The sequence below is a fragment of the Glycine soja genome, chromosome 5 (genome assembly GCF_004193775.1).
Source record: "Glycine soja cultivar W05 chromosome 5, ASM419377v2, whole genome shotgun sequence".
Classification (NCBI taxonomy): domain Eukaryota; kingdom Viridiplantae; phylum Streptophyta; class Magnoliopsida; order Fabales; family Fabaceae; genus Glycine; species Glycine soja.
The window spans coordinates 1,310,179-1,334,454 of record NC_041006.1 but is presented as its reverse complement, the minus strand read 5'-3'; the positions used below and the strand labels follow the sequence as shown (position 1 = coordinate 1,334,454).

General features: G+C 35.1%; 3 protein-coding genes and 2 pseudogenes across 3 annotated transcripts; 3 read left to right on the top strand and 2 right to left on the bottom strand.

The window, feature by feature from the left end:
- Positions 1-1,813: 1,813 nt before the first annotated feature.
- On the bottom strand, positions 1,814-2,531 carry LOC114413772 (annotated as a pseudogene).
- Positions 2,532-4,287: 1,756 nt separating this feature from the next.
- On the top strand, positions 4,288-8,511 carry LOC114413771 (annotated as a pseudogene).
- Positions 8,445-10,108, bottom strand: LOC114411744 (peptidyl-prolyl cis-trans isomerase CYP26-2, chloroplastic-like). Its single transcript, XM_028375425.1, has 2 exons — positions 8,877-10,108; positions 8,445-8,703 (listed from the first exon to the last, which is right to left on the bottom strand). The coding sequence occupies exons 1-2, from the start codon at positions 9,935-9,937 to the stop codon at positions 8,601-8,603; spliced, it is 1,164 nt and encodes a 387-aa protein (XP_028231226.1). The 5' UTR covers positions 9,938-10,108; the 3' UTR covers positions 8,445-8,600.
- A 2,145-nt stretch (positions 10,109-12,253) lies between these two features.
- On the top strand, positions 12,254-14,908 carry LOC114411742 (single-stranded DNA-binding protein, mitochondrial). The gene is made up of 4 exons (XM_028375423.1): positions 12,254-12,550; positions 12,628-12,854; positions 12,941-13,041; positions 14,531-14,908. The coding sequence occupies exons 1-4, from the start codon at positions 12,338-12,340 to the stop codon at positions 14,611-14,613; spliced, it is 624 nt and encodes a 207-aa protein (XP_028231224.1). The 5' UTR covers positions 12,254-12,337; the 3' UTR covers positions 14,614-14,908.
- A 922-nt stretch (positions 14,909-15,830) lies between these two features.
- On the top strand, positions 15,831-19,734 carry LOC114411743. Its single transcript, XM_028375424.1, has 4 exons — positions 15,831-17,116; positions 17,272-17,393; positions 18,340-18,492; positions 19,349-19,734. Exons 1-4 carry the CDS (start codon positions 16,895-16,897, stop codon positions 19,443-19,445), a joined length of 594 nt encoding a protein of 197 aa, XP_028231225.1. The 5' UTR covers positions 15,831-16,894; the 3' UTR covers positions 19,446-19,734.
- The last annotated feature ends 4,542 nt before the right edge of the window (positions 19,735-24,276 follow it).

The following is a 24,276-nucleotide window of genomic DNA, read 5'->3' as shown; positions in this document are numbered from 1 at the left end:
TGAAATCAGGGAGATATCAAATTTTGAAACTGGCTCTCAATCTAGTCTTCATGATTCAGATGTTTTAGCGGGACAATCATCTGCTCTTAAGATAAGATGCCTGTAACACACAGATGCTGATAAATTGAATAGTTCAGCAGCAGGATATCCTAGTAGTTCTCAGGTTAGAGATTTTTTATTTGTCAAATGGATAGACATAAATAAAATAATCAGAGAAAAAAATTGCGCCTAGTTATTATGTTTTGGTTATCATAAATTAGTAACACTAACAAAATGCTTGATCATAAGTAGTCTTGCTATGACTTGTTTGGAAGTGCACATTAACTAAAGATATTGTTGCACAGAAAGACTCTACAGAAGGTGAAGCACCTTCGGTTTTCACACAAGACTTTGGATGGCCAAGTTGGTAGTCTTGAAAATTATGGGGTCAAAGACAGAGAAGAGAATCCTATTAGCAGGGACAATGTACTTTATAGTTTAGGTAAGCACTATGTTGGTTCATTGATAAATCATTAACATTGAATGTTTGAATGTGAATTAGAGTATGACTTACATTCTGATTGGCAGTTGTATCATTATCTGTTTTAGCATGACATGTGTAGTTCACTTCCTCATTATGACTTAAATTATAAGAGAAATGGAAGGTTTTTGAATCTTCTTCCCTTTGCTTCCCAGGGAAGTTGAAGAATCCCCCAGTGTCCGATAAAGCAATGGAATTTGTCAATCAGGCAGCATAGACATTTCTGCCCTGGATTGCATCAATAAATGATGGGGAACCTGGTGGAAGCAAACATTTCTGCTCTGTATCATCAGAAAAATCATTTGCCACATTCGCCAAATAGATCTTCCATCATCTATGCCCATTGTTAAGGTATTTCTTGCAGATATATTACTCTTATTTAATCATTGATGGTTATTATATAGCATAGAAAATGGGTGGATACTGGATAACATCATGGGCAGGAGTGCTTGGAGTGCCCTGCCTTATTTTTATAACATGCAATCCGTTCATTGACAAAACTATGATTGGTACTTGGACAAAAACCAAAACCCTAAATATATGGATTAAATTATTTTCAACAAGACCCCAAGGTTAGCATGTCACTCAAATTAGTCTTTCTATAATCATGCAGAAGTGAGAATAAATGATTATACTATTGATAGAAAAACAGAAAGCCTGATATTCTGAAATTATAGTCTTTCATATTGTCTCAATTTTATCATGATATGTTTGCCAACTCTGGTAGTTGCATCAAACTGTTCCTTTCAAGGTCTGTGAACATCTGCATATGCCTAATTGATTGTGGAATATTTACCAAGGGATGTTCAGTGTCTTACATATAGCATGTTTATGTGCAGGTGGATGATCCTGTAGGTTCCATTAGAAAGCTTTTCATGTCTCCACCAACAAAAAGATTAAAGTCCACTCATATTACAGGCCAAAATACATAACCTCTTGAACCCAGGGGATATGAGGGTCCCTAATCAAAGAACACTTCCCTTCCTCCAGCTAGATGTTGTGTATACTGTCTTTTTTTCGCGGCATATTATTCTATTTAAAAACCTTGTAATTGTTGTATCAAAGGTTTAATTGCTTTTTACTGAAGATACATGGGGTTCAATCCTGCTCCTAACAAAAGCAAGTAATTTGTTGCACCTTGATACCTGTGATTGACGATTACTTTGCCATCTGGAACCCAGCTGTAATATTTTTTTCCTCATTTGTAATACAAATGGTAGACGTTACATAGGGTCGAATGACAATGGAGATTGTTATGATGTGATATATGTTCTCTAATACGTACAACAGGAAATCAACTAGAAAAGGGAGTGAATACGATTTTGTGTTACTCCATTAAACCGCAGTTTGTAACAATGACCTTTGATAAGGGCGGTTGAATCCTCTTCTGCTACAACAGCTCTCTTGTCTCCTATTAGCTTTGCCACCCTGTAATTTCAGTTAATTAGCAATATATCAAAGGTACACGTTCAACTGTAAATAGCAGCAGACATATTGGGTAGAAAACAAAGACAACGTGCCTCAAGATCTCAGAATTTCAAATAAATCATACACGATTTCTATAAATAAAATGGCATAAAGTACTGTCTGTTCTACTCACCTAAAAGTATGGAGATCCTGTATTCTCTTGTACAGTTTTAACCAGACCGATCCTCTGCACAACCTCCATCCCTCCTATTACTCTTCCAATTACCAGAGTGGATGCATCCAGTTCTGGTGAATCCTTTGTAGCTATACAAATTCTGTCCCATTGGGATCAGTTCCTACTTCTTCTTGATCAATCTCCAGCTTCCTTGTTTTGCAATCAGCTTCAACTTTGGAGGCGGTTTTGATGGGTTTCTCACAATAATCCTACACTTCCAGCCACGTTTTAGTCCCAGGACATCTCTCATACTCCCTCTCCCATTCCTCAACAAGTCTAACCAGCTCCCAAGTTGCTACCTGTCTTCGAAGCAAGTTCAACATCCACCCCATAGGATCTCAGGCCGCCATGTTGGACGTAATTGGGCATTATTTTGACAAACTCTTTCTACTCGATGCGAAACTGAAACGGGCGTTTGCGTTTGCGTTTGCGTTTGCGTTTGCATTGTTGTGCTGTTGCTGTTGCTGCTGTTCCTATCTGTTGCTCTGAAATCTGAATTCAAGAAATAAAAAATAAAATAAAAATAGCATAACATGGCCCAGGATTCTGAGAAGAGATTCCATTCCATCATGGACAAGCTCTTCCATCCTCCCCAAACCCCTTCAGCCTCCAGGTTCTCTCTTCGATCTTGTTCTCCGTTGCAATCCATGAAATTTGATAACAACACGATGGAATCACGTTAAGCGTATATATCTATCTTCATTAGAATAACATTGCGTAACCGTATTTGCTAAATTGTAGTTACTGCTTATTAGTGTTGCTTCTTGCTAGTTTTGTAATTTGTTTGCTCTGGAGTTAGATTTAAAGTGTTTGGCGTGTGTGCTTGTTTGTCATGCACTCACAATTGGCTTTATTCTTGGTTTTTGTAACTTTCATTTTGTAGGAAATAGGGAATTAGAAATAACTAATAACTAATGTGTTTGTGTTTGTAGTTCATCTGGAGTGCAGTTACCAGGAGTAGTAAGAAACGTCCTTACAGTCAGATAATGGAGTTGAATTGGAGAGTGAGTTGCTGAGGACAGCAGTCCTCCTCAGCTGCGACCATGGCACTGCAGGGATCGCTCTGCCGACCGTGGGATCGTGGTGATTTTATGAGAGATTAGCCACATTCAAATCTATGTCATGGTTTGCTAAACCAAAGTTATTTCTTTCTGTCCACTGGTATATTGTATCCTTTTCCTTACTGATAAGGGTTTGTTTGGGAGTGGGGTTTTGTAGTGAACACGAGGTTATGGAAATAAATTAAAAAGATCATGACTTGACTTTATGTTAATCTATCATTTTGCTTCTTTTATTTTAAAATATCATCAAGTTTGATGGTATATATTGAAAATGAAAAATTTTCCCTCCCGTCCCTGTCAAAATCTAGCTCCTAAACACACCCTTAGTGATCCATGCTTGTGCCTTTATACTGTATACCAAAATTTTAGTGTCATGGTTATAATTCAACACTTTTAGTACATGTGTGTGGGCACGTGCGTGTTGCTAAAAACATAAGAGACAGATACACAATAATAAACTGGAAACAATGTTCGAGGAAGACAAAGAATAGAGTGAACCTTTTATTGATTAATAAGAATACCCTGCATTTGGTTAATGGAGTGTTTTGCTCCATTAACAAACTATCCGGGGATTTTTGATAAGGAACACTTTGTGGTAATGAAGCAAGAACACGTGATGCCTTATACGATTTGTTAATCCTTTTATTTATACATAAGCTATTGCTGAAGGGTGAAAAACTAAATTCTATTTGGCTTTTGCTATTTTATTTTATTTTATTTTAGAATGACACTAGTTCTGTTGAAGTAAAAACTTATTCTTCTTTGACAATATCTGGCAAGGAATATAGCATCTCCTTTGGTAAAGAAAGCTTCTTGCCTCATGGTCTACTGCCGACCATGAGGCAAGAAGCTTTCTTCTTGACACTAGTTCTGTTGAAGTAAAAACTTATCCTTCGTCAATAATGATTCAGCTGTCTAATTAATAAACTTTGGTCTACTGCCGACCTCCTTTTGCCACCTTCCCCACTCTGTTTCCCTCAAATTTCACGGCATATCATTTGATTTCTGATACTTACATATACAGGTAGTTAGTGCTGTAAATTGTGCTAGTAGAGGTTGGATCAATGTGGATATTGACACCATATCTTGTGAAGCATGTGGGGCACGTCTTCTTTCTCTACTCCAGCATCTTGGAATCAGCAACAGGTATGTTGTTCTCAGTGATTATACTGTTCACAGAAACATTCAATTATATGAATTTTCTAATTAGATGTCTTCTATTCAGTGGAGAAGGCAGCATTGGTCTTTAGCTTAAAGTTGGATAATGGACATAAATTACTTTGCCCATGGATTGATAATGCCTGCGATGAAACACTGGCACGATTTCCTCCTGCAACTCCTCCAGTATTAGTGACAATTTCAGAGAACACTGTTTTGCTCTCTTGCAACTATCAGCTCTTCCACGTATTTCGCCTTCAGCAATAGACTACATGCAAAGCCAAAGCACACTTCTGGAAGACTTTCTTGGACAATCTTTAATGCTGGAATATGGAAATGGATCTGCTGAAAATTCTGGGATTGGGGATGTTAGTAGTCAGGAGGAACTGAAATTGTATTATCAGGTAATAACTGATTTTCTAGTAAGTTTAAAATTCTTATTTTCTGTATCAGTATGGCAACATTTTCTTCAGTTATTGATATGTGACTGGAATCTCTATATTGATCTTGTTTTACGATCATTATTTTTACTGCTGAATGAACATGACTCTTGTTTGGCATGTAGAATTTGTCCATTGTAATTTTCTATGTTGCTTGCTGTCTTATTGCATTTCAATAACATTCTTAGGAGATTCTTCATGTCTTTTTTGGCCTTAGCGGCTACTTTATTGGTTGATGCTTGCCAAAAATGAATCTGTCTTGAGCTACTATTGATTTGCAAATGAATTAGAACTTAGAAGCAAGGTTGCCAAACTCATGAGTATGCAAACTTATGGAGGGTCTATAGACTTGTAAACTCATATTAAAAGAAAACCTATTTCTGGGGGCATTTCCCTAGTTTTGTTAGTCGGTGTTGTAGTAATGTTGGTTGAGGACCTTGACCCACCAATTTCCGATATTTTGTAAAATGTGGAGTAACAATACTATACAATATACTTAAGTGCATGCAAAATCCAGACAAACAATTTCAGAGTTAAAACAGAACCCACAAATTGCAGCTGTTACTACTGGGTCATGCTGTTTTGGAGATTAGACACAACACGTAAGTCACACGATGGAGTATACTCTATACTTTTTGCACACAACAGGGTTTTTTTTTATCAAGTGGTACCTTGTGCTTGCACACAAGAAATTGGTACTTGTTTGGTGCAATTCATTGGAGTTGTTAGTGGCAGATCATACACTGCCATACAGTCCTTTCAGGTTGATGCAAACTCATTCGAGGCTCGTTGCACTTTGCAAATCAGTCAGGCTGGTTGGAGGCTACATCAATTGTCATAGGTCTGGGTCTTTTGTGGAGGCTTAGTTGCAGAAGAATGAAAAAATGGAGATGGAGTGCTGTCATTTTGGCTTTGTGTGCAGTTGTGCTCAAATTCACAATTTTGACCAAGTCTGACTGAGTTTGCTCAATTTCATCAAGTCTAAATAAAAATGATTGTGTGCGAGTTAACACATTTTTCACTTCTTAAAAGTCAATTCATGAGTTTGATAACCATGATTAAGGTGAAAACTTGGCTGATGTTTGTATGTGTCTTCTCCAAATATTTGTTCTTCACTTTTCAGCACAAATAACGGTTTATCGTCAATTTTTTTTCTTCGCTAAATGGCTAAATGCATTTGATGAATGTACTTATATCAATAGATTTTCATTATCTCTCCCTTTTTACCCCTCAGGACATATTGGTGTATACATTAGCATTTCTTTGTTCTCCTCTTTTAAATAATGATTAAGGGTGCTTTTAATTTTTGCAGGCTCAAAAGCTTATAAGTTTATGCGGTTGGAAACTACGTCCTCTACCTTATGTAGTTGATTGGAAGGATATGTCAGATCAGTCTCTTAATAATACAACTAATCTAGTTGTCCATTCTGCTGGAACCAATGAACATTTGAAAACAGATGAAAGTTCCAAGGATTCTATCGGGGAACAAATGGATCCCAATTCTGCAGTATTAGATTGCTCCCTATGTGGAGCCACTATTGGATTGTGGGCATTCTGTACAGTTCCGCGACCCGTGGAGTCAATCAGATTAGTTGGATATGCTGAAGTGAACGGTGAAAATGCTGATCTTGAAAATAGGCAGGGTGTAAATAATACCATGCCTGATGTTGCAAATTCATCAAAGGATACTTCTTCAAGTCTAAATATGACAATTGCAGGGGTCCTCCCCAACAAAGCAAAACTTTAAAGCAATAATATCTCTGCCTATTATTGGTCAGAATTTAAGGGCTCGCCTTTCTTATGATTCTGATTTTAGGGATCATGTTTTTGTTGACAGAGGTGGTATTCAATCAGATTTACAGGAGAAAACTGATAATATTGTTAATGCTTTTATTGGACAACTTGTTCCTGTGTCATCTGAAATCAGGGAGATATCAAATTTTGAAACTGGCTCTCAATCTAGTCTTCATGATTCAGATGTTTTAGCGGGACAATCATCTGCTCTTAAGGATAAGATGCCTGTACACACAGATGCTGATAAATTGAATAGTTCAGCAGCAGGATATCCTAGTAGTTCTCAGGTTAGAGATTTTTTATTTGTCAAATGGATAGACATAAATAAAATAATCAGAGAAAAAAATTGCGGCCTAGTTATTATTGTGTTTGGTTATCATAAATTAGTAACACTAACAAAATGCTTGATCATAAGTAGTCTTGCTATGACTTGTTTGGAAGTGCACATTAACTAAAGATATTGTTGCACAGAAAGACTCTACAGAAGGTGAAGCACCTTCGGTTTCACACAAGACTTTGGATGGCCAAGTTGGTAGTCTTGAAAATTATGGGGTCAAAGACAGAGAAGAGAATCCTATTAGCAGGGACAATGTACTTTATAGTTTAGGTAAGCACTATGTTATGGTTCATTGATAAATCATTAACATTGAATGTTTGAATGTGAATTAGAGTATGACTTACATTCTGATTGGCAGTTGTATCATTATCTGTTTTAGCATGACAATGTGTAGTTCACTTCTCATTATGACTTAAATTATAAGAGAAATGGAAGGTTTTTGAATCTTCTTCCCTTTGCTTTCCAGGGAAGTTGAAGAATCCCCCAGTGTCCGATAAAGCAATGGAATTTGATCCAATCAGGCAGCATAGACATTTCTGCCCCTGGATTGCATCAATAAATGATGGGGAACCTGGGTGGAAGCAAACATTATCTGCTCTGTATCATCAGAAAAATCATTTGCCACATTCGCCAAATAGATCTCCATCATCTATGCCCATTGTTAAGGTATTTCTTGCAGATATTATTACTCTTATTTAATCATTGGATGGTTATTATATAGCATAGAAAATGGGTGGATACTGGATAACATCATGGGCAGGAGTGCTTGGAGTGCCCCTGCCTTATTTTTATAACATGCAATCCGTTCATTGACAAAACTATGATTGGTACTTGGACAAAAACCAAAACCCTAAATATATGGGATTAAATTATTCAACAAGACCCCAAGGTTAGCATGTCACTCAAATTAGTCTTTTCTATAATCATGCAGAAGTGAGAATAAATGATTATACTATTGATAGAAAAGACAGAAAGCCTGATATTCTGAAATTATAGTCTTTCATATTGTCTCAATTTTATCATGATATGTTTGCCAACTCTGGTAGTTGCATCAAACTGTTCCTTTCAAGGTCTGTGAACATCTGCATATGCCTAATTGATTGTGGAATATTTACCAAGGGATGTTCAGTGTCTTACATATAGCATGTTTATGTGCAGGTGGATGATCCTGTAGGTTCCATTAGAAAGCTTTTCATGTCTCCACCAACAAAAAGATTAAAGTCCACTCATATTACAGGCCAAAATACATAACCTCTTGAACCCAGGGGATATGATGGGTCCCTAATCAAAGAACACTTCCCCTTCCTCCAGCTAGATGTTGTGTATACTGTCTTTTTTCGCGGCATATTATTCTATTTAAAAACCTTGTAATTGTTGTATCAAAGGTTTAATTGCTTTTTTACTGAAGATACATGGGGTTCAATCCTGCTCCTAACAAAAGCAAGTAATTTGTTGCACCTTGATACCTGTGATTGACGATTACTTTGCCATCTGGAACCCAGCTGTAATATTTTTTTCCTCATTTGTAATACAAATGGTAGACGTTACATAGGGTCGAATGACAATGGAGATTGTTATGAATGTGATATATGTTCTCTAATACGTACACAGGAAATCAACTAGAAAAGGGAGTGAATACGATTTTGTGTTACTCCATTAAACCGCAGTTTGTAACAATGACCTTTGAATAAGGGCGGTTGAATCCTCTTTCTGCTACAACAGCTCTCTTGTCTCCTATTAGCTTTGCCACCCTGTAATTTCAGTATAATTAGCAATATATCAAAGGTACACGTTCAACTGTAAATAGCAGCAGACATATTGGGTAGAAAACAAAGACAACGTGCCTCAAGATCTCAGAATTTCAAATAAATCATACACGATTTCTATAAATAAAATGGCATAAAGTACTGTCTGTTCTACTCACCTAAAGTATGGAGATCCTGTATTCTCTTGTACAGTTTTAACCAGACCGATCCTCTGCACAACCTCCATCCCTCCTATTACTCTTCCAATTACCAGAGTGGATGCATCCAGTTCTGGTGAATCCTTTGTAGCTATGACAAATTCTGTCCCATTGGGATCAGTTCCTACTTCTTCTTGATCAATCTCCAGCTTCCCTTGTTTTGCAATCAGCTTCAACTTTGGAGGCGGTTTTGATGGGTTTCTCACAATAATCCCTACACTTCCAGCCACGTTTTTAGTCCCAGGACATCTCTCATACTCCCTCTCCCATTCCTCAACAAGTCTACCAGCTCCCAAGTTGCTACCTGTCTTCGAAGCAAGTTCAACATCCACCCCATAGGATCTCAGGCCGCCATGTTGGACGTAATTGGGCATTATTTTGACAAACTCCTTTCTTCTGTAGCTAATGCCAGCAGCTCCGCTTGCAATCTTACTAAACCTGTCAACTCCTGCAGGAACATCATCTCCATAGAGCCCTATAGTAATGCGACCAACAGGTTCGCCGTCAATAGATACGTCTAAGAATGCTTGTTTGGTAGGTTTTCTTTCAGTGCAGCTGGGAGTGGTAGCCACATTCTCTTCTGGTTTATCACTACCTGTGTTAGCAACATCTTCTGCTAAAGTCAGATTCTCTTCTGGTTGATCACTGTTCCTTGTGTTACCAACATCATCTTCTGCCAAAGTCAAATCCTCTTCTGGTTGATCACTGCTGCTTATGTTAGCAGCATCTTCTTCAGCAAAAGCCAGATTCTCTTCTAGTTGATCAATGTTACTTGTGTTACCAACGTCTTCTTCTGCTCTTGCTCTGGATCCATCCACTGCCTGAGAACCCAAGAGTAGTAGCAAGCAAGAGTTGCTAAAGATTGTGAGCTCTCTACGTGAGAATCTGCATTGCTGTTTGAGGATTGGAAAAGATGGAGAAGTGGGTATTAATTGGAATGGAGAAAGTGATGATGCTGCCGTGCGAGTTGGAGGATTGAATGGCTGAGCGGAATATCGCAATACTCTTGGGTTTTGCAGCATTTCTGCGTTGTGGTACTTGGCACTATTTGGGGATTGGTTTATGTTAGTGTCTGCATCGGCTGCTCCGTTTCATGTATAGGGAGATCATGAGATTTAGAAAAGAAAACGAAATAAGCAAGAACAATAGATACTTAGGAGGTTTTCATGGATAAGAAATATGTTGTATGGCAGCCATTTATTTGTTTCATTTCATGTCATAATTTTAGGTACACTAATTTTCGTGGTTCCCTTTAGATATTGAGAAACAAATATGCGGAGGAGGTCCCGAAAATATAGTAATAATATACACACATTTGCTCCAGCTTTTCGCTTCGCAGTCATTGTGTCATTTAGGTTTAATTACTCTTTCTAAAACTTCAATATGCCTGGTTTAACTTTTTCTATAATTATTTTACCACCTTTTTTTTTTTACTTCTTTTACACACCATTAATCATTTTCATGTGCAGAAAATAATGTATAAAGATTTTATTGGAAATATCACGAAACCTCCTCACATGGAAATATTTTATTGGAAAACTAGCATTTTAACTCCTGCAGTTCAGTCATTTAATTATATAAATTTAAAACACTTTATTATATTTTTTAATGAACCAAAAATTAATATAAAAATAACATTTGATTTATTTAAATTTCAAGATAATAGTATAATTATAATTATTACTATTATTATTGTGATATTTTTAAAATAATAAGATTTGTTACCACTTAAAATAAAATAGGATTTAATTTAATTTTTAAATTGATTATATACTAGTAATAACAATGATTGATACTAGTGGAATAAAGATACTTTGTGCACACAAATTTTCTTTTGATATAATTAGGAGATATTTAGTATTTTTATTTGACATTTAATTAATTTTTTCTCTCACTAGATAATTCAATTTTAAAGGTAAAGTAATATCTTTAGTGGTGATTTCATTTCTAAATTGAGAATTGAACCTCAATCATCTTTGGAGAAACACAAGAAACATCAGCTAACAAATCTAATGAAATAAAAGCAAGCGCAACATCATATTGAAATTAACTAGTTGAAACTAACGTTGTATTTGTCAATGGTGACTATGAGGCGATGGACGACAATGGAAGTTTGTTCAGTGGCTTGGTAGAGCTGATTTGTGAGGGATTTAATTGGGGTAGAGGTGGATTCCACATTTGAAATTTGTCATTGGTAAAGGTATGTAGTGTATATTTATGTTTTTACCCTTCTTTTTTTACTAATAAAACTTATTCGTATTGGATAAAAATACTTGTATATTGATAAGAGTATATTAGTATTTTGCAATAAATTTATCATTTTATTTTCACCTATTTCTTTTAAACTTAACAAATTGAAAATCTCACTTTATTTTTATGCTATTTCTCTTTTATTTAATTATTTATTTTCTATTTTCATCCATTTTATTTCTCTCCTCACAACTAAACATAATGTTAATGTAGGAAGATTGCTTATAGAATTAGTTGAGGAAAAAAAAAACGTGTAAGCAAATATGGAGATCAAATCAGGTTATGAGTTCTATTTATTGTTATGAATAATTTAATTCAAATATAAAAATAATATGTTCATAATAAAAAAATAATTTTAGAAAATATAAATCTCGAAAAACTAATTCTGCTCGTGTGAAACTTACAATGTGACGAGAAGATAATATAAAATGTTGAGTTAATTTTTCTTTACTGCAAATGCTGACTTAATTAAAAAAGTAAGTAAATTATATTGATACTTTTGAAATTTCGTAAGATTTATACAAACTTTCCTCTCTTTTTTATCCCTACACTTTACACTGTCACCCCTTAACTGTATAACGTTAACAAAATAGAGGGATAGTATTATTTACTTAAAAAGAGTGTTAGGTTCACCATCTAAAATAAACAATACTTAATTAGAAATAGATAAAAATTCAATAATTTTTTTTATTGAAAATGATTTATACAAGATTCATATAAAATAATTTATCAAACACTTTTAGTTTCATCGTTCATTCAGTATTATTTTATTAATTTAATTTAGTTTTGGACATTATCAATGAATTAGAAAATTGTAATGAGAGTCCAATAAAGCATAAAGTATGAATTAGTTGAATTAGTTGAGAGTGTTGTTAGGTACACCTAGTATCATTGCTGGTGCACCCATCATTTTTTAAAAATGGTCAAATTATTCCTGTTTTCTTTCTTTTTTTACGGATCAAGTTGATTTTTAAGACTTACAGATCAAGTTAATCCTGTAAGAAGCTTATGGATCATTATGTGGATCAACTCATTGCATATGCATATCTCTAGGTACACAAAAATATTTTTAAACCTTTTCCCATTATTTGACCGGTAGACACTACACATACACATGATTTGGTCCCCAAGTAAGTTACTAGGGTTTTAGAAGCCAGCAGCAGTAGGCAAAAATGTCGAGTTCCATGATGACGCTCTCAAGGAGGCTCTATTGCTCTCTGCTTCGAACCCCCAATGCATATCGCCACTTCTCCACCGATCACCTTTTCGACTCGGACGAGGCCGACTCAGCACCCGACCCACCCGCACCCGACGCCGTTCAAGAAGAAGAAAAGTTCGTCATCGATCGCCCCCTCGAGAATGGCCTCGACGTTGGCATCTACAGGGTATCGTATTCCTATTCGAAATTCAATTTCACAATTAGCGATTCATTTTCCCATTCAATTGTGCTGTGTTGTGTTAGGCTATTCTGGTAGGGAAGGCGGGGCAGGCTCCTTTGCAGAAGAAGCTTAAGAGTGGCACCTCCGTCACTCTTCTCTCCGTCGGCACCGGAGGGATTCACAACAACCGCAGGCCTCGCGTCGACGAGAACCCTAAGGACTATGCCAATCGCTCTGCCATTCAGTGGCATCGTGTCTCCGTTTATCCTCAGAAATTGGGAGACCTTGTCACCAAACACGTTGTTCCCGGGTCAGCCCACTCTCTCATTCACTCGCCGCTTTTTCAATTAACCAATTGTCGTATTGCACCTTACTGATGCTGCTGGCCTTTTGCAGTTCAATGCTGTACGTGGAGGGGAACCTCGAGACCAAATGCTTCACCGATCCGATAACCGGCATTGCCCGCCGAATTCGAGAAATTGCTGTTCGACGAAATGGTAACTCTTCAATCAATCTTTGTTGTTTTAAATGACTTTGCTTTTGTTCTTTGTGACAATGGATTTGTTCTTGAGTATGGTTTTGTAGCTTTATTCAGTTTGCTAGTAAGAATTAATGTGTGGGAAGATAGGTGAGGTCAAGAAGCCTACTCTTATGATTATTTGTTTACATGAAGCAAATGTGTTCTTCTGCCTTTTATCCTTCACGACTCTTACCACCAGTAGGCTCAGCAGCATTTTATTCTATAGTGTCATGTTACTAAGTTAGTTGTGGCTTTATAACATCTAAAACACTAGTGCCTCCTGTGCCTTCTTTTATAAATCATAATCCTCTCACCCTCTTGCTTTGCAAATTTTTTTCCTTTTTTCCTGTTACAGCAGTCTCTCCCTCTCCCCCCAACTCTCACAATGTTCTGCTACTAGATAATAACAACATCAAAAGCCTTATCCCACTAGGTGAGATTTCTGCAATTAGGTACTGGAGACATAATATTGAGAAGAGAATACCGTAAGTTTTGCTCAAAAGTTGAAAAGGAATTGGAAATAAAGTACAGTGTCCTTCTGTGAGTTCTGTCTAAATGTCTTATGGAGCAATCCTTAATGTTCTAGAGGCCCAAAAATTCATCTAATAACCAGTCATTATTACCTATTCTTGGAAGATGGAATTGTTTAGATATTGCCACTTGGCTGGAAAGTAGGGTTAGCAATGTGTCTCTGACTCAGCTCACAAAGAAATCAAGCCCTGTATTTGACTCAATCTTGTCTTACCTTAACATATTAATTGAACTTTTTATATTCAATAAGTTATGCCCAAATTCATAATTCAATACAGTGAATATACTATGATATGCTTTTTTGCCCTCATTAATCTTGCACTTTTTAAAAAAAAAATAAAAAAGAAGAATTAGTTGTTAGAATCTCATAATATCTTGCGAGTTATTTGGAATATATTAGCATATCTACATAATATATCTAATAACATCTTGAAATCATTCGGTCATCTGATTGGGGAAGCAATTATGGGAGTTGTTTCCCATCTTCATTATAATTTCAGATTTGTTTTCTTATTTAATTAATTAGGCTAATAATGTTATTGTGTTAGTGGGCTTTGGCGTATACTTGTACTTGTACAATTGGGTTAGAATTTTGTAACATAATATCATTACTCGCTATATAAATCTAAGATCTTATGATTCAAAGTCTTTATTCTTCCTTCTCTCGCTCCCTACTCCGTACAAACACCCTGTAATTTTAACATTGTTTTTTAGCGATGATTGATCTGCACTCCATATCTATAAGTTCTTCAGTTTCCTCTTCTAACATAGATTGGCATGATATATATCTCACTTTCTCTATGGATTATCAGAGGCTAAAGATTTAAGGTAGCTTATGATTAAAATAATGTTCGGCATGTGACAGAAGATTACTTGAGAATCTTTAATTCTTTACCGATGGACTTGATGCATACCACACTTCTTGTGCTTCACAGGTCGCATTGTATTTTTAGGTGAAGGCGGTGATGCTGAGCTGCAGACACTGCCAAAAGACCTGAGAGCTGTTGGCTATTACTAACGTTAGATGCTTGAAATGGGAACATTGCATTTAGTTCATAATGGAGATTTTTCTATTTTGTAATTATACTCTGATTTTTTACCGCAAATTTGGAATTATTTCGCAGACATTTGTCATGAGGGAAACTCTAGGTTTGAGCGATCTTGTAGTTTCTACGTGTAATTCATAATCAGGGAATATAGAGCTCAACCTTCCTGATTTTGTATGTTGGTAAACTTGTGGTAGGGCAAGTATTTCAATTTTCTCTTTGGTTTTAAATTGGAGGAATGATTGCTTTATGCTCAGATTTTGGACAGTGCTTTCTTTGTTGTTGGATTCGGATGCTAAGGTGTGAGCTTCCAACAGGCATAGTTTTTGTTGTTTCTTTGTTTTTCTACCCACACCAGAAAAATATATAAATTTTGGATTTTTTTTCTTTATTTTTATACAGTAGGTGTTCTGGATGGGAACTACTATTCCCACTGTCAGAAGTGTCAGTGGCACTATTAAATGGGATGAAATGTCTCTTTTGTCCACCAATCTAAATCCCTACATCTGCTGACCCCTCTCCTTTCCTACGACTTCTCACACCCCTGACACCATGAACCAAGCACCGTTCCACTGTCATCCTCCTCCAAGCACTGTCGCATCGCGTCGCCCCTAATCAAGGATCGCACTGCATAGTGCCACCCTTCCCAGTGGAGATCTGGTCAGATTGCGCTGTGCCACCCTTCCCCTTCAAGGCTCCACACCGCCATGTCATTCGCGCACCCCACCACTGTGGGCGCAACTCCCCTACCCCACCATTTTTGCATTTTGTTGCAGGTTTTTTTTAGGGGTTTGGGATGATGATCTGGTTTAGGAAGGGGGACAAGGGGTTGCGGTGTTGGGGGAGGAAAGGGTTGGGAAAACATGAGAATAAGTAATTCTCATGAGAATAAGTAATTCTTTTTGTCCGTGTAGGGTGCGGTTAAATTCATTCTCAAAGAAATAAACGTTCAAATTTTAGCCTTAGAAATTAAAAAAAATAGGATAAATCTATTTATCTGATATCTTTTGTCCTTTAATGAAAGAACCTACTTACATATTTAAGGATAAATTTATCAGTATTCTATACATTTAGGGATGAAAAATAATTATTTATCTTAAATATAATTTAATCTTTTTCTAATTCTTTCTTTTTTAATTATTGCAAAAATATCATTATCATAAAAGTGAGTGATGTTTTGGTAGATAAAGGATAAGTGATTTAATTTCATCCGCATGCAATTTATGTTCACATAAATTAACATTCTCGTTGCATCACCTATATTAATTGTTAATAATCGTGACTTCATGGAAGCTGAATACTTATACGAACACGACAAACTACGACAAAAGCATTTTCAATGCCATATGCCAAGCAACTATATATTTCGCATACATCATCCTTTCTATTATATTTTCGTGATGAGCACATACTTGATATGACATACTAATTAAGAGCACTATTCATTTATTCACCATTCAAATCTACCTAATACCACTTCCAACCATATATTATTATATCACAATGGAATATTTTTCTATGCTGAAGCTGAAAATAGAAAAGTTATTATTTTGGTACGTCGAAAAATTCTTTCGATTGAGATGAACGTGGCCTTTAATTGGAGTGGGTGAACGTGGTCCATATTTTCATGTGTTAGTTTTGAGCCTGTATTGCTTCAAATCATAATCATAATTTGTGTAAAAATCTAGTATCTCTTACTCTCAGTTTTTTCAATCACCATATTAGGACTTTTGATTTCTCTTTTAAGTTCCTTAGGCATTTCACAGACTTCAATCCTTTAGGTCATTTATAAAACTGACTAATCCTCGAAATTATTTGGGAATCGAAACCCAGATTCTCCTCAACAAAGTCAGTGTATTGACAAGTATTGGTCTTATTATAGTTCTTGTCAAAACCATAATTTAGAGAGGTAAAACAAAGCAAACCAAAAACCAAAACACAGAGAAACATCAAGCAAGTTCTTTCCGTCTGGGTGTCTGTCTGTCTCTATGGACATAAATCTTCAACTTGTGAAATGGACAGTACATTAATTAATACGGCAACTACTTTTTTTCTTTCTTTTTTTTTCTTTTTCCCATTTAATATGGTAGAAGCTTAAGGTAGCACAGACAAACCAACGCGTGCTTTTGCCTTGTGGAGTTGTGGGCTAATAAATTTGAAGGCTACAACTGTACTCAGAACAGAAACCATCTCTTATCTCAGAGTTGATGATGATATAAATAAAGGGCAGAGAAGAGAGAGAGAAAAGAGAGAATGGATGTGAGAAACATTGCTGTGGTGGTGGAAGACGTGGATGCTGCGAGAACTGCACTGCAATGGGCACTTCACAACATCATTCGCTATGGTGACATAATCACACTGCTCCATGTCTACCCTTTAACAAGATCCAAAAGCAAAAACAAAGCTCGTGTTCTTCGCCTCAGGGGCTTCCAGTTAGCACTTTCCTTCCAAGACATTTGCAACAACTTCTCCAATGTAACTAACCCTCTTTGTTTTTTTTTCTCTCGGTTGATTTCTTATTTCTCATTATTACTACTACCATTTGTCTTTCATTTATTTTCACATATTTTTGCTTGTTCGAATTAATGGGTACTATGTGTTATAATCTTAGGATTGTGTTAGTGTTACAGACAAAGGTTGAGATTGTTGTCACGGAAGAGAACAAAGAAGGAATGAAAATTGTGGCTATGGTGCGGCAGATTGGAGCTTCAATGCTAGTGGTTGGGCTTCATGATCAGAGTTTTCTTTACAGGTAAGTCCTTTGCCAAGTTTTTTCAGTTTTCAACACAATTTCATCAGGTATATTAATTGGAAGGAATTGTTATTAGTATAAAGCAATCAATGATATTGATGATATCTGGTGACCCTATCTAAATAAAAATGGGTAGTACTTCTCATTCAAGTTGGACTTATCTGTCATCATAGCCAGTTTAGTGTTTGGATGTTGATTAAATTCAAGGTCCACTTGGTTTTGTTTGGGGCAAAGACAAAGGTTGTGATCAAAGGTATTGGGGATTTCACTCTATCACACACGGAAAAGGATACTGGTTCTGAAAATTACTATTACTATTCATTTTTAGTTCTTCCTAGAATCACTCTACGACATGGGATTTATAGGACCTGGGTTGATTTATCTAATCTGGATTCTGCTCAACATGAAAATGAGAGTGCTGTTGCCAGTGAGCTTCAGAAATTGGTCACTGAAAACCTTGGCACTTGCACGTGCCTTCTTAATGGTGATAAAAAAATGCCAAAGGCTTTTGGGCTCCACTTTTGAATTGGCCTTGCCCATATTAGCAGCACCCAAGTTGAACTAGTGTTCACAAATTATTTTTGTCTAACCATGCAATATTTATTTATCCCCTATAGTAGTTAGCATCCTCCTAAAACATATTATTAGTTAATTTAATATTTTGAAAACACAAAATTACTATTTTTCAGTAAGTAGTAAGTACCACTGAAACAGGAATAATGCTATCCGAATAGGGCAAAGATAGATACATTTGGGGTAAGATAATTAACCATTCAACGACATTTGAAGCATCCATTCATTCGTACTAGTTTGTGTCATAATCAAACTAATGCATTCAATTTTTTGTGCTTTGAATTTTACTTGTTTCCTGTCTAACTTTGTACAGTACATTGATTGCTAAATCTCACTACTCAAATTAAGCACTGTTTTTGCTCATATTTCACAGCTTGGCTATGGTCCATAGCAACATAGCTAACTACTTTAACTGTAGAGTCCTTGCCATCAATCAGCCTCCTGCGTCCCCACTGAGTCCAATGGTAGGAGTCCAAGGAAGTTCAGCCAACATGGACTTTTCACAGATCGACATATCTAGATTACAGTAAGTTTCTTCAAAATCTATCTTACTGACCATTACTATTTGTCAACATGTTAGATAAATTCTGTGTCCACCACCCAAAAACAGGGGGTATATTTTACTTAGAATTTACCTGCTCACTATCCCTTCTTTATGCTATTTAAGTATAAATATACATTTGAGGAATGTTAGGGTTTTAGACAGTATTGAGATTTGAGACTGGCCTAGTGGCTAGTGTCCAAATGTCACATTTGAATAAATGATATTGTCAATTAACCATCAATAAATTTTACCGAATTAATGATGTCTTCTTAAATAGATATGCATTTATCATGAGAAAAGTGAAAACGCAATTATGAACTAATCAGTATCGAGTTTTAAAATCGACCTATAGTCCTGAGCTTGATATTAACTGAAATAGTTAGCAATAAGTTTTCTAATTCTTTTGACAAAACTTAGATGTTGTGTTTGCTGTTCTCCAATCAGAATTTAAATTTTATTTTGACAATCTGTATAGTTTTTTAATTAATGCAAACTAACACCTATTTTTCTCTTTTCTAATACACTTTTTTTTTATTGAAATTTATGCAGCTCCCATTAGTTTGTGAATGAGACTTACATATTTAGTGAAATTCATATTAATTTTACCTAATATGAAAAAGTATGTTGAAAATGGAGTATGAGATAATGTGTTTTGAATTGATCAATGTACATTTAGTGTTTTTTGCTTTGGTTATATAAAAAAAATTAGTTTTTTTTTTGTTTTTTTATCTAATGGACTTTCTTTATAAATTTTATTGGGTTTTAAAAAATGGAGCAATTGAGAATTGGACTGAGAAGCACAATGACCCAATTAAAAGTGTTTAACCTTGCATTGCAGAGTTCCTGAACGCCCTCCACCAAAGGTAAAATATCGGATTTGTCCTGATCCGACTGCAATTATCTACAGATTAAGGAGGTCAAGGAGAAGAAGATGAAAGGAAAGATCAACACCTCAAACATCTCTCGAAGCTGACTGAGTTAATTTTGATTAAGAAAAATTTATTTTAATTAAAATGGTCCCTGAAAATTTGGGATCATGATCTTTTTTATTTAACTTTTAAATTTCTTATATATTCGCCTGCCATAAATACATAAAAAAGTGCAATTAGCTTTGTATACATTTATTTTGATTGTATAGAGTATCTTGTGGTAACATTACTTCGGTACACATTTGAAGATTGGTGACATTTTTCTGCCATCTTTAACCAGCGGCTGCTTTCCTTATATTGCTCATATAATGGTACTGCTCTTCCTCCTTTTATATTTGTATTTTTTATAGATAAAAATACTAATTTCATTTCATTTTAACTGCATAGATAAAAAATGATATTCACTCAAACAATTGACGGTTAGTATCAAACCTTGATGTCCTAACTAAGGAATATGCAATTCGGTTGGTTTACTTCTTTACAAAACTCACCATAGAATTAAAAAAAAATTGATGACAATTTTACATTTAAATAAAAGAGAACTAAACTCTGAGTTTTCTTTAGAATTTGCAAATATAGCCTCCACTACCACTTTGCAGTCTAACTCGAAGACGACCCTGTCTACATATAAACTCTATGCCCAGTTTAAAGCTTGCAAAAGGACCCAAGTTTCTGCTTCTTTTGGTTCTGAAATTCCTTGGACACAACATGTTTTATATTTTGTATTATGTATACGTAATTAAGAAATTTATTAATGGTTATTTTAATATGATAGTTAAGAGATTTACTAATTAACATAATATTAAGAAAATGCTTTACATCAGTGAGGTATTTAGTAGTTTGCTGTGTGACAATGATCTTGATCACATACAAAATAGTTAAAAATTTAAAGTTATTAAAAAAATTCTAAAAATAATAGAAAATTAGATAATTTAAGAACATATTAGCATTCTAAATTTAAAGTTTCGTTTGTCTCCAAACAAATAAATTGGAACTAGAAAATGAGTGGAATAAACTTTTGATTTACTTTTTCATGTATGATTCTTTTATGCTCAGATTTAAACTAATACAATGATAAAACAAAAACAAGATATAATAAGCATACAATTAAGTCGATCACTTATCCTCTAAGAATGATGATTATCTCATAATATGAATCATGACTCGACTAAATACAAATTGAGTTACTTTAATTTATAGCTTCTCATATGATTTACTAGTATTTTTTTTACTGCATGATTTACTAGTATTTAACTCGCTCTTATATGTATAAGCTAGCTCTTATATGTATATACAAATTGAATCCTCTACTTCCATTACAGCCTCTTGCAATTCATTCTCTCCTCCCATTCCCTCTCATGAATAAACTCTTCCTCTCTCCTTTTCCTTTCCATCTCTTCGTTTTCCTTTTCCATGGCTTCCCACTCTGTCATCCTCTACCTCTTAAGCTTGTCCCTCCCCTTAGATTTGCTACTTCCACTCTGCCATCCTAATTATATAACCAAGCACAGTGCACATGTGTCCCCTAGCTTGCTTGTCGCCACTTCCCAGTAACGCAAGTATTTTCAGCAACTTAATCTACAAAAGGATCACATCAGCAACATCGTAATACAATAATCGGGCCGTACAAAATGGAAATTGTACACAGTAACACTGGTTCACATTATATGCGTGGGAACGTTATCTTATGTGGTACAGTTCTATCGTTTTCACTTGTCTGCAGAATTGTGATAAATTATTCTACCTATGAAAAAAGAATTTAATTATAATTACCAAATTAAATTATAATAATCATTTTAAACTTTATAATGTCATCTAAGATTCTTAAGTAACTAAAAATATTAAACGTATAATTATCTGTATTACTATACAATGGTTTTGAATAATTAATTATTGAAATGTTGAAGGCAGTGGTGGACTTTTCTTTTTGTGTAATTAGAAAACTGCAGTCTCTCGTTTTGATAAAATTATATGTAAATAAATTGTGTTTTTTTTAGTCTCTTTTATTTTTATATATTCTTTTTGAAGGTGTTTCTTTTGTAAAATTTTATAAAATACAAATTTTCATTCTTTTCTCTCATTTGTAAAATTTAATTTTCTCTCTTTTATTTTTTGTATTTTGATAAAATATTATTTTTTTTATATTTTTTTTGAAGTTTTTCTTTTGTAAAATTTGAAATTACTCTCTCTCACTATCTCATGAAAGTTAAGCTTTTATAGGCTACTGAAAAAGGAAAGGAAAAGTCAAGTTTGAAAACCAGTTGCAACAATTTCAAACATATTTAATTGATTATTTTTAATTATAATTGATTCGTTTAATCTTTAGAACTTTTGGATTCTAGTATGAATAATTATTCTTTCCATGCCAATAGTTTACCACTGTAATTAGTAAGGGGTGGGTAAGCGGGCCGGCCCGTCCCGCGTAAGGCTCGCCCGCACAAGTCCACATTGGCAGCGGACCGGATCAGTCCGCTCCGCTTCTTACACGGACCAAATAAATTGGTCCGTCCTCGCCCCGCAGACCTTGCGGGTCAAACGGGCCGGTCCACAGGCCTAGTTTTAGAAGAATTTCAATTTTAATAAAAATATAATACAATCAAATTAAGTTCAATACAGATATAAATAAAATCTCAATAATTAGTCAATTACATTAATAAAATAAATAATGTCTTAACAAAAGAAAATCCAAGCAATAAATCTAAAATATGAAATTTAAACATCTCCAACAACAAATGATTCCATATTTGAAGTAACTTGAGTCTTCTCCATCTCCACATCTAAGACTATAACAACAATGAATCAGCCCCAACAAAAATGGGATAAAAACAAATTCAAGAGAGAAAAGAGATGTACTTTGCGTGGTGGCGGGCTGAGGCTGTGCCGCTGTGGTGTGTCGCGTGACTGCGTGAATGTGAGTCACGTTTTATTTTCCTTGTAAGGGAAAGACTCGCATGACTTGCGTGCGTGCATGACTGCATGGTGTAGAAAAATCGTGAAGAGAAAAAGTGTTCTTAGCCTGCTCCAATGATAACTGCTAAATATGATGTGACCCATTTTTTATAATAAAAATATATTGAAATATCTTTAAAAATATTTATTTAACAATTATTTTTAGCTTAAATGATAAGAATTGATATTTTTATTATATATGGCTTGCAGATATGAAAATGATAGATTAAAAGAAAAACGATCGAGAAAATATCAAAAAGGAAGATTTTTAGCATGTTATTACTTATCTTTTTTATCTTAATCTTTTATTTTTCTTATCTTATCCTTTTTTATCTTTATCATCTTTTAATTTAAATCTTTTATTTTTTATCTTTAAATCTTTATCTTATCTAATATATTTCTTTATCTGTTATTTTAAAAGAAAGTTTAAAGTGAAAAATAAAAAATCAAACCTAATATAATTGGGTCAGGGTTACACAAATTAAACCTGATGAGGGTTGCGGGCAACCCACGGATCCCGCGGGCCAAACCCACATAGTCCGCGGGTTAAGCCGGGCGAGCCCAAAAATATGACATAACCATAGACCGTTTAAAAAATTTGGTCCATAACCCGCACGGACCACGAGCCCCGCGGGCCAGTCCATGGACCTGGACCCGTTTACCCACCCCTAATTAGTATATTATTATATGCAATTAGTATATTTTTAATGTTTCTCTAACTTATTCCAACATACATATAGATGTCATGTAAGGTGCTGTTTTGGGGACAAATAAGAACAAAACAAGGAAAGAAGAAAAGTTGAATTACCTTATCAGACAGGATGGGGTTGTTCTTCCATGTCTCATCAATGTATTCAACAACCACAAGAGACTCTGTTATGGGCTTCTCATTGTGAATAAACACGGGAATGGGTTTCGATCTTGCATTTCGGAGTGTCGGTGTCGTTGATGCGGCATTTTAGGGTTTTGATCTCGAAGAGGACGATGCGGTCCTCCTCGACCTTAGATCGGGACTCGCCGATGGACTTTATAAGTTCTAGAAACTCCTTCGAGTTGCCATAATCATTGGGCCCCATTGCTATTGCTAGCTCCCTCCCCACCAGTGTCTTCAACTGCTCCACCTTTGAATGTATGAGAAGAAGAAGAGACTGAAAGAATGCTGCAACAATAACACACGACGTCGTTTGGAACTTTCAGGTGTCGGAGAATGAGACAGTGATTTCTACTACGGTTGGCTGGGTCCCCCACTGTAAAAACTGCATTTGGATAGTCTATGTGGCACTAAAATTGTCAACAATACACCTCACTAACGACGTTACCTTCAAATTTAACGACAAAGAGTATTTTGCAATATTTATGCAAAGATAGAGACTATTTTTTACATTTCAAAAAGATAGAGACTAATTTGCAAAATGGGTACAAAGACATAGACCAAAATGCCTATTCACTCCATTAAAAACAAACCTGGATAATATGCTTGTCATGTATATCCATACATCATATTTGCATACTTGTTTGTCAATATTATATGAAACATACAATACCTAAGGTATATGACCAATACAACTAATTAGTCACTCCATGTTGAGAGCTTTAGATTATCAACAAAAGTCATTTTTAATACAGACAACAAAGGGAATCAACACCATTAGACACTAGTTGGTCTGATATGAGCAAAAAGATCTAAATGTTGGTAAAGATCATAGAACCTATCATCTAAGAAAAATAAAAGAAATAAAACATAAAAGGAAATGAGGTTCTAACTTAAAATAAAAGAATCAGCATGGTGATAAACAAACAAGGGGTTTGGCCTACCATATAATCACAAATAACAAGTAAATAAATTAAATTATATTACAGATAATACTTAATCAAATGCAATGTATGA

Coding starts and splice junctions, on each gene's coding strand:
- LOC114411744 (XM_028375425.1), bottom strand. CDS start 9,937: ATGCTGCAAAACCCAAGAGTATTGCGATATTCCGCTCAGCCATTCAAT. Junction 8,704..8,876: donor ACAGGATCTCCATACTTTAG/GTGAGTAGAACA, acceptor CTGAAATTACAG/GGTGGCAAAGCTAATAGGAG.
- LOC114411742 (XM_028375423.1), top strand. CDS start 12,338: ATGTCGAGTTCCATGATGACGCTCTCAAGGAGGCTCTATTGCTCTCTG. Junction 12,551..12,627: donor TCGACGTTGGCATCTACAGG/GTATCGTATTCC, acceptor GTGTTGTGTTAG/GCTATTCTGGTAGGGAAGGC. Junction 12,855..12,940: donor ACCAAACACGTTGTTCCCGG/GTCAGCCCACTC, acceptor GGCCTTTTGCAG/TTCAATGCTGTACGTGGAGG.
- LOC114411743 (XM_028375424.1), top strand. CDS start 16,895: ATGGATGTGAGAAACATTGCTGTGGTGGTGGAAGACGTGGATGCTGCG. Junction 17,117..17,271: donor TTTGCAACAACTTCTCCAAT/GTAACTAACCCT, acceptor TTAGTGTTACAG/ACAAAGGTTGAGATTGTTGT. Junction 17,394..18,339: donor GATCAGAGTTTTCTTTACAG/GTAAGTCCTTTG, acceptor CATATTTCACAG/CTTGGCTATGGTCCATAGCA.